Source organism: Lepisosteus platostomus, chromosome 10 (assembly GCF_059453375.1).
Source record: "Lepisosteus platostomus isolate fLepPlt1 chromosome 10, fLepPlt1.hap1, whole genome shotgun sequence".
Classification (NCBI taxonomy): Eukaryota; Metazoa; Chordata; class Actinopteri; order Semionotiformes; family Lepisosteidae; genus Lepisosteus; species Lepisosteus platostomus.
The window spans coordinates 14858592-14869201 of record NC_142620.1 but is presented as its reverse complement, the minus strand read 5'-3'; the positions used below and the strand labels follow the sequence as shown (position 1 = coordinate 14869201).

Here is a 10610-nt window from a genome sequence, read left to right as displayed (position 1 = left end):
TTCCCTCTTGAACTGTGGAGATGAGAAATGGGTCCCATTAAGAACTTTCTTCTAACTGCTTAATTTGGCACCCATTTACTCCATAATTGAATTCACTTGAAGAGGAAAAGCTGTATATGTACTTATTTATGCACTTAATTCTTTCTTTAGAAAGCTACAGTAGCTGTGCATTTAACACCCAATATGCTGATTGTGTGAGACCGTGGATCTAATTAAGTGCTGTGATGCAGCTGCAGAGTGCAACTAGTTAAACATTTATGACCTTAATTATAATACAATGCATTCTAAATAAACTGATTTTTAATACTTTGTCAATTAATTGTCAAAGTGGTAGTCAGTGAATTCTTAACCAAGAAATATGAACAATGTTAGCTTTACTTCATGAGTATAAACCGGTTCTGAGAGACAAGTACTGTTCATGCATGATTTAAGAAAATGTATTGTCTGTTTTGCACATTCTACAATATAAATGTAAAGTTTGAAAGTTTAATATGTGAATCCCTGTAAGAATTTGGACAACAGTGTATTTTATTATCTACAGTCACACTGTAGTAGATTAGGGTTTCTTTTCTCCTTCAGCAACTTTAGTTGACTTACAAATCACAGTAGTTTTTGCTAGTTGTCTGTACTTTTGTATTACTTTTAAGATTGAGAAGAGGAGTGAGGATGAACAAGCTACCCAGCTAGGCTTTGAAGCTGATTCTCTGGCTTCTATCATGAAACACTTAGGAAAAATGTTTTGATGAATTCCCTGCCAGCAATCAAATGACCTTTATTGGCCAAATGGCATCCTCTTATATGGAGCTTTATGTTAAACTCAGTATTTCATTATTTTAAACCTGGCTTTCACTTGGATTGAAGACATTTCTGTACTTGACATAATGTAATATATTGTTCCCATTGTTTATTCTGGAGTGTGCATTTCCAATCAATTAACCACATCCCTGATTATTAGCATATATAAATTTACTCTTTTATAGGATAAGCTGAGCCATTAATCCACAAAAATGAAAACATTCAGTATGAGGGTCTGCTGTTCAAAGAAGTAGGGTGCAATCATAAGTATTCAAGTTTCTAAGAACAAAATGGTACTTTGTGCCCATGGCTCATTGCACGACAGATAATTTGGTGAAGTGATTAAACACTCAGGGAGCTTTTTGGCCAGACTGAGAAGGCCTGAACTTGAATTTAGCCATAACAGTGAGTGTTCAAAGACTTTAATGGTATTTTTAATAACCACAAGAAGTCAGAAGATCTGTTTAGCAACCTTATATGAAAAGCAATGAACTTCAGTAATAAATAATGCTTTGTAAAGTCTCAAAATAACCAGTGGTGGAATACTGGAGAACAGAATTGCAATCTTTTATTTTGATTTTTTAGGCAAAATACAAAATTAACATTTCCACGACCAAACTGCTTGTAGCAATAACTGTTCTTGCTCATTTACATGTGCAGGTAGAAGCTTCTTTACAGAGAAATGCCCTGAGGAAAATACACACCTGTTGGTTCTCATATAGTTGGCCAAGAAATGACATCACTGAAACTCAGAAAATCAGAAACTGGAGCGCTGCCAAGAAAGAGAGAAAACTCATTTCTCATGAGCCCTGGGAAAATAATGGTCTTCCTCTTGGGAGATTTTTAAGACAATTGATTGTTAACCAAGCCCAAAACCACAGAGCTAGAGAAACTCCTCGCCATTCATGGGAAACTAAACCTGACTGTTTAGCCTTTATTGCTCAATGTGTGTTCTATTGTATCTGCCCATGTCTTAACATTACTACTTGCAATGTGTGGCAGTACTTTTACAAGAAATCATTTCCTGTTCTCTTGTCCCTTTTCCAAACTGTCCCTCTTCTATTCAGTACATGTTCCTTCAACCTATAATTACAATATTCTGTAATGGAGTGGCCTTGTTTCCAGGAGGTCAACATGCCATCAATGCAGCCTAGAATATGTACAGGTGAGTGTTCAGTGCTGGCAATGATTCTGGCATGTGTCCCGAATGCTAATGGTATACGTTTATGAGGATTTTGCTTTTGTTTTTGTTTAGGGATTCTAGCTTTACACTCACTTTTGCATGCACTGGCCTACAGAAAGATGCCTGGTTTCACAAAAACAAAGGGTCACTTAAGTTATTTTGTTTTCTGCTTCACATGTGTTCAGTTAGAATAAAACGTTTTCTGGTTTTGTAGTGCAGTATAACTGGCACCACTTGTTAGGGTGTGAGAATACAGGCTTGATGCCTTCATTACCATGTTTACTAAATTAATGCAAGTGATGTCACTGGCATAGACACCAGCTATGCCCTTAGCCTTGGAAAACACGGAAACTCAAAAGGCACGTCAGTTCTTTTCTCTGAGTCCTCCTCTCAGGAGAGTCTGTAGTTTTCTGCCTCTTTTGATGGAAAATAATTCATTTTCATGCCTACTTTGTTTCATACTTATCAGGTGGAAGGTCCTATAACTCTTTCTGATGTGGCTGTGGATCACAGGCCTTGGAATCTTATCAAAACCAGGAACTATCCTGTTATGCCAGGCCCATCTGGAGTGTTTCAACTTCTTCCCCTATGGGTGGTCTTGTATTATATGGAAATTACTCAGGTGTCAAAATGCAGTTTTAAAAAACAATGAATCTGTTTGTTAAAAGGAAGTTAGTAATCACTCAGACTCATTTCAGCCTGCTTTAGTTTACATTCATATGGAATCTCTTCTCTTGGGTATATATTGGAGTACAGAAGCAAAGTAAATAGTATTGGCTCTTTAAGGTTCTGGCTCCCATGAGACCTTGCATTGGATAAAGAGGTTAGAAAATGGATGGATGGATGTTCAGGAAAAAAAGGAAAAACAAATACTATTGTTAACTTCAATTATGGTTCACACAACCTGTATACTTTGCTTGTTAGGTACTTGTGTTTTCTGGTCTGGTCACGTAGGTCTGTGCAGGAGAGAGTTTACATATGCAAACTCTGTGTCACTACAGGATCATAGTAGGTAAGATCATTTGTATGTTGAAAATGTAGTTAAATTTGCATCTATATAAACCAGTCACAGAGCCCTTTTCCTGTTTCTGATTGAAAGCCTAGGACCAATAAAGCATTAATTAGTCATCTTGGATGACTACAACACCCCACCAGGACAATTCTCTTTTTCAGTCTCTGAAAGAGTGATCTTTTCATTTCCATTCTAAAATTAATCTCAGCCCTCTTAACTAAGAATGAACAATTATGTAGCTATAAATCGCTATACCTTGAATCTAAAGAAGCTCTTATGAGAGCAGTACTTGGGCTGCCTTCAGTTGGATATGTGTATGAGATTATATATATATAAGGCAATAAAAAACATTTGATTTTGTTCTTCCCTTGATAACTTATTCAAAAGGATTTGTTTCATCCTTTTTTTTTTACATGTATAAATGAGCAAACATACCCCCATGGGAACTCCAGCTATAAAACAGCTGCAATTTATAACCAGTTATAAACTCTGTAGTCACTGCAGAAACTTCAGACTGCAGTTTTTAGAAGAGGTGATGTTGTACTGACCAATGCTACATTCATTCCTTAATGGTTCTCTAAAAAGAGGTAATGTGGGGGGTGTTTAAATCCAATTATCCCATTTAAGAAGAGAAAGACAACAACTTCACTGAAACACTCCTAAATTCCTTTCATCACTTGCAACTGGTATCCAGTTGTGAGTTCCCTACAATTGTTAATTTGAGGCTTTTTCATCAGGAAGTTTCAATGGTTGGATTAGTACTTTCACCAATAAAATCTCCTGTTGTTATTCTCCTGACTCCTTCATTTGTGCCACAAACTAGGCACAAAGACATTCTTGGTTCTTTTCTAGGGGGTTTTAAATAAAGCTTTAGGAAGCTCTTTAAGGGCATTTTTCATATTTTATATCACTAACATATTTATTGTGGAGTGCTAATTAATATTCAATTCTGTGTAGTGTTCATTTTCAATAAGCTTTATGCTACCTTTGGTAAGCAGTTGTTACCTCTTTTCCTGGAATTTTTAGTCTGGCAAAATAACCGCATCTTGAATTATTGTGTATTTCGAATACACAATAATCCATGTTACATAAAAATCCACATTACATAAAGTCCGCTCTTAGACATCAGGAAAGATTGCAAGTACATATAATTATTTTTTTTAATGTGGTATTTCTTGAATTTTAACCACACAGATAACGTTTCAATATACTTTAAACCTTTTCAAATTACCTTATAAATGTATTCCCATATACAGTACATTATTTTTAAGCATGTGTGGCATGGTGGTGCACTGGTTAGCATAATTTTTAAAAGGTTTAAAGCATATGGAGAGGTTATCTGTGTGGTTAAAATGTCAAGAAATACATTTGAAAAATAATTCTAAACTTAGGCAGAATGTTCTATTTAAGAAGGGTTTCTATTTAATTGATTTTGTGTGCTGCTTTGCTTTCCTACCCTACTCAACTCCACCCCTCCCACATCTACTGATTTTTTTTTTACATACCTTTTGTAAAGGTCTTAAAGAAGCCACATTTACACAGCACTATAAAAAAAAATAAAGTTTCCTATTATTAGTAGTATTATTATTGCTGGCACCCTGTGTTCAAAGCCAGACTAGGAGTGCGATCTGATTGATGTTTGTGTGGGGTCTTCCTATGGCGTCATGGGTTTTCGTCAGTCACTCTGGTTTTCTCCAAATGTCCTACTAAGACACACTGGTAGGTTACTTGGCTCCTGGGAAAATTGGCCCCGTTGTGAATTTGTGCACGCCTGTGACTATGTGAGTGTCCTGCAATGGACTAGCAGCCTGTCCAGGGTGTATCCCAACTTGCACCCAGTGCTGGCCGAGATGAGCTCCATCTCTCCAAGACTCTGAATTGGTTGAAAATGGACAGATGGATACTTAAGCACTCTGAATATATTACTTTAAACATTTCTCTATATACAGTACTGTGTACGGAGTCTTCTTTACTAGTGTGCACTTTGTGTTACCCTTAACTCTAGATTACTTTTTTCTAAGACATGACCTTCATTCTTTGCTGAATGTATGCGAGCTTCCATAAACGCATGTAATGTTATACAGGCTCCATGTTTACATTGCTCTTGGCAGAAAAGTTGTAAATTTCACATCTGAATTAGTCGGATGACATTTCCTTGATCTTGTCTGACAATGATTATTATCATTGGTAACAAATTACAAGTACTATTGGTTTTTTTTCCCCAAAATATTTTAGAACTTTGTTGCAAAAGAAAACAACTTTAGTTGCCAAATGTACTGGATGATTTTTTTTGTAACATTTACATTATTGCAAGCAACACAGTGAGACTTTCTGGAGATTTAATAATTTATTTTCCAACACTTCATAAAAAACGAACCTTCTAAATATGAAACTTCTTTCCAAAGAAAATGTAAAAAATTTGAAAATGACTGAATTGAGCAAAATTATAACTGAAAAGTTTGCTGTATAAAACTATCATTTGTAGATAAATGACATGTCATTAAAAGTATAGAATTGTATTGTTCCTCTTATCTACAGATATCAAATATCAAAGTAAAATTTTCTTTGCAGACAAGTCCCTACAGTCCACAAATCAAGATTTGTTCTTTTACAATGAAGAGGAAAAAAAGACCTATTACCTTCTTGTTTAAAGAAATAAAAAAGCAAAACTATTTATATAACCAAATAGTGTTGCATTTCAGAATAAGGCTTGTTTTTAATTAAAGGCTTCCACAAGAAGCAATAAAACGTGCCGTTCGAACAGGATTGAACTATTAGGTCAATAGCTAGAACTGGGTACTTCAGAAAAATCCAAAAACATACAAATAAGTATCCTTTAACAATAAAAGATTTTGATCACAATTGGGAGCAATATGTCAATGAATAACAATCAGTTTAAAAGTGTCTTGTCAAAGGTTTGTTTGCGACTTGTGGATTGCATTCTCTCTTCACGGATCCATATTTTCTGAAGAATATAACACAATCACGGAAGATCTCCAAGATTACTCTCAATAATCTTTTACAGATTCCCCAAATTACCCTTAGACGCATTTTGTAGTTTAAGTCACAGTTACAGGAAATTAGCAGTATATTTGTGGAAACATTTCCCATACAGTAGAAGAGTAAATATGTTTTGCATATGTAATTATGGCCATTAATCTCCTTAATAGCTTGCTCTAGTCTTTTTCTTTTTTAAAATAGTTTAAGGACAGCCGGTGTAAAGCCAATTAAAAATTTAAAGTGCAATCATTCAGGGAGGTGCCAAATCTAACACTAGAGCTGTTAGCTGCAATTGTAGGTGCTTGATGTATTTGGGTGCTCAATCAGATTCGGAAGAGTTCTTCCCTAGCTAGCCCAGCTAGGTTCCATAAAGAGCTCCTCGGAGAGCCACAGATTCTCTCAATAGATATCCAGGACAACCTGTGTAAGGAAATGGGGCCTCAGTACTTAATGTCTGGATGAATCTTGATCATTCCGTCACCTAAGGCTTTACAGTAGCCTTTTTTACATTAATAAAATAATATAATAATATCATGACCTTTGAACTAGAGCCTTGATTTGCTACATTGTAAAGTCCATGATGTGCATTTCTCAAACAGGAACCAATGCAAAATGATACATCAAAGAACAGTCTCGTTAGCTCTTTTTTTGCATTGGAAAATATGCTGTGTAAACATTTTCATTCACCTAAGCAAGCAATCTGTTGAAGTGAGCCACAGGCTCCCAAGTCCCACAATCCATCACTCTTGCCTTTAGGTAAGACCCATGGCACAGCAGTGGGTCCAGTGTGACGTTGCAAGTCAGTAATAAGTTAATTCAGGCCAGTTTGGTCTTTTAAAGTCAGACAAAACAGAAAAACTTTTTCCACCCACATTTTGAAAAGGTCTTTGTGCGGTCTGTGGACATTTTCAGTTTCTTTTCCTGCCGGGCCTTGTATTTGATCGCTGCGAAGATGGCCGAGTCAAAGACTTCCTTCAGGTTTTTCTGAGTCAAGGCAGAGCATTCCACATAGTCCTGGGCCCGGATCTTCTCCGCAAGATTTCTAGCGCACGATTTAAGCACCGGTTTGACTTTACGTCGATCCAGGTTGATGAGCACATTGACGTCATGCCTCAGGTCAGCTTGGGTTCCCACAAGGATGATGGGTGATGAGGGGTTGCAGGCCCGGATTTCCGGGATCCATTTCTCGCTTATGTTCTGGAAAGACGTAGGGTTGACCACACTGAAGCACACGATGAAGACGTCTGTACCGGTGTAGCAGAGAGTCCGAAGTCGATCAAACTCCTCCTGGAAAACACAGGACGTGGGTGGATTTAGAACACATCGCAAACCAACTCAATTTTATTTTGACCACAGCAAGTGGTCAAAAGTGCACTTTCACAGCTATTTACATGGACTATACAATAAAATAATAGCACATTAGTTTAAGTGGAGGTAAAGTAGTTTAATACGTCAGAGTAACAATGTGACCATCAGGCACAGAGGAGAAAAATACATCTCTGGGGGCCCCAAGGCCCACATGTAAGCAAAAAACAGCGGAGCCATATAAGGACAACAGCCAGTCACCCAGAAGTGGATATCCCTACATCTATGTATGGAAACAATTTTTCTACAAAAATTAGAAATATAGAATGTGCAGTAATGAGAGGCTATGACTTCCCTTGCAACCCTGTACTGGATAAAGCAGCTTCAAAACTGAATGGATGGATATAGTAATAAGTATTACATCATATTAAACAGACATGAATTTCTATGGCACATGAAGGTGGATATTAAATTCATGAACATACTTTGCACCAATGTGATAAAGAGGAGTGGACAGTGAAGGAAAAAATATCCATGTATAAAGACACATATGTCTTGTATAAATACAAAGGTTTAAAAGAATATACAATAAATGCATACTCTGAAATTGTAATATTTGTATTTAAAAAGACAACAGCTGCTCATTTACCGATTTCCTCCCTCCACAAGTTGTACCGTCAATAAAACGGATTTCATATTGACTTACTAATTTGTCCAAATTATTATCTATTTTATCTACAATGTTTACATTTGATGTTTATAGAAGGCAGACATGACTGATAACTCTCTCTTCAACAACTGTGAAGCAGTTCAGTTTATTTCAAATATATTTTTAATGTAATATAATAAGTAAATTGCTTAATGTCAAGAAACCTTAGTTTCTGCAGTTACGGAAACTACAGTGATCACACAGTGATTCAAGCCTTGGATGACTCACCAGATGATACACAGAAGTATTAATTACAGCAAGAGTACTGAGTAACACAAGGAAACATAATCCCTTCCTTCCCATGAATCTGAACTTCTTTAGTGACATAATCAAACGTCAGTAGGTAATTACTTTACCATTATTAGCAAAGAGAAATAAAAGTATAGGGAGCCTGCTGGACACACTGCCAAAAAATTACTCAGGTTGACACTGCATTTCAGCGATGGATAATGTGGTTCCCCATATGTAAAGAGCTTTTGGAGTGTCTTTTTCATTTCAGGGAGTTCTGCATTTGTATTTGTTTTTCAGGTGTATAGCAGAGCAGGTTCGTGCTATATATTAGGGAGTGAAAGCACTCTGTAATAAAGGGCATTTCATAATCTAAGGTAGCGTTTCTAAATGCTCAATGCCCGTTCCTAAGAGCACATGCTCCAGGATGAAAGGGCGCTCTCCTCATTTCACATCTTACTGCCATCTCCTTTTAAACAGTCATGCTCGAATGAAAGAATGCCTCTGTGAAATAAATGCTCGTTTCGAAATTCGTTACGTATGATGGATTATACATCTCTTTTCAGTAATAAGGAGTTTTAAACCATTACACAGAACGAAAAGACGTGGCGGTGAACAAGTTTGTTTTACCATGGCGCGTCTTAAAATGAATACACAAGAAACACAACGGTAATCCTCAAATGAAGAGGAGGGAATCTTAATTTGTATTATTCAAGAGTGATTCATACCTGTCCTGCAGTGTCGCAGAGCTGGATTCGTACTGGTGTACCATCGACCTGCACGTGTCCTGTGAAAGGATGCACACGTTATTCCAGTCCTTTGAAAGGTTTTTACGCACACACCTCCTGTTAACTGCAATGCTTGAACAGTCCAGAAAATAATAAAGAATTTACACCATGGTCATTTAATTTAAAATATGCTAACATTTAAAATACGTATAGCTGAGAACAGGGGAAAACAACTCCCCTAGCAACTGATAAACTACAGAGAACATTGTATTTCATCATGATGCAGCCAACATTTTCTAAACGCTCTCATATCCAACGAGACTAACTTCACCTTGAGTCCATAAATATAATCTCATAAGGCACCAGAACGTATTTAGTCAATTATGGCTCATTAAATTAGACTCGTTCTTAATTAGAAACATAGCTTTTTCGGCAAGGGTATATATACGGTATATACGGAAGATTTATGGTTTAACGCTAAAACGCATTTTTCAAAAAGAGAGCAGAGATAATTGATTTAACTGGTTTGGCTAAACCTCCCTCCCAGGCTCCTGTATTAACTGTACCATATGTTTTTTTTTTAATCCAGGTACAATCGCTTGCTGCAGTATCCTTCTCTGTATACTCCTACAGCAAGCGCTCCTTCTTTCAGACTAGATTAAGTACGCAGAAAACAATAATAACTAATAACTACACTAGCAGCAAAAAAGCACATAAACAATTTATAATTTAATTAAATCATGTATTGTCAGTGACGTTTAGTAATTCGGCAGAGGCAATGCAAAAGCAAAACCCCAACGATACGGCCAATGAACTTCATTCATCTAATATCGGGTTAAGTTTCTTGGCACGACTTTTGGAACCTGCCACTCTGTTGCTGCTTACCCGAGAAGATGTCAAACGCAGTCGGTTGGTATTCCATGGGGTATCCGTTGGTTGTGTAGCTCACAATAAGACTGGTTTTTCCGACTGCGCCGTCCCCAACTAGCACACACTTCACCTCGGGCTCCTGACTCTGGCGGTCCAGAGATGGGGGCAAAGCCGGCAATGTGCTCTCTTCACAGAGATATTCCATTTGCGGTGGCATTTCTTAATCAGTGCAGTACAATTTACTGTTGTTGTATAGTGGGTATGCACTGTTGAGCAGAGGTTGGACGCCAGGGATGGATGCGTAACTCCAGAGAGGTGGGTGTTCCTCTTGTCTACCATCGGTTAAACACAATCTTGGTACCTCTTTGTCCTGCCGTGTAATGGGATCTGACACTCCCACGCCTGTCGCCGTCCCTTTAGTACCAACTTTCTGATCAAACAAGTCGTAATTTGCATGGCCGCTCCCCGAAGCAGGAAGATTATGGTGCAGTTAACAGACGAGCCTCGGTGGGAGGTTTACCCAAACCAGACAATTGGCGCTACAGTCTTTTTGAAAAGTATATTTTACATTACACCGCTGAAACAATTTTAATAGACTTTGAAACAGTTTGTTTATGGTAGATGTAGGTGGAGATTTTTGTTGTCATTCGTCTTACAGATTTACAGTCCTGATTGCACAGGGAAATAAGCGAGATGACCAGGTTACATCACGGGGCCTCTCGCAGAATTTACTGCTGCAACAGTGCCTTCGCTTTCTTGTATGTTTCCAATAGGGTTTCA

The 10610-nt window shown here is 37.4% G+C and overlaps 1 protein-coding gene across 1 annotated transcript; it reads right to left on the bottom strand.

Annotated features, from left to right (window-relative positions):
* Nucleotides 1-5318: 5318 nt before the first annotated feature.
* rhov (ras homolog family member V) lies at nt 5319-10236 on the bottom strand. The gene is made up of 3 exons (XM_088648369.1): nt 9846-10236; nt 8961-9019; nt 5319-7277 (listed from the first exon to the last, which is right to left on the bottom strand). The coding sequence occupies exons 1-3, from the start codon at nt 10045-10047 to the stop codon at nt 6831-6833; spliced, it is 708 nt and encodes a 235-aa protein (XP_088504495.1). The 5' UTR covers nt 10048-10236; the 3' UTR covers nt 5319-6830.
* Between the last annotated feature and the right edge of the window lie 374 nt (nt 10237-10610).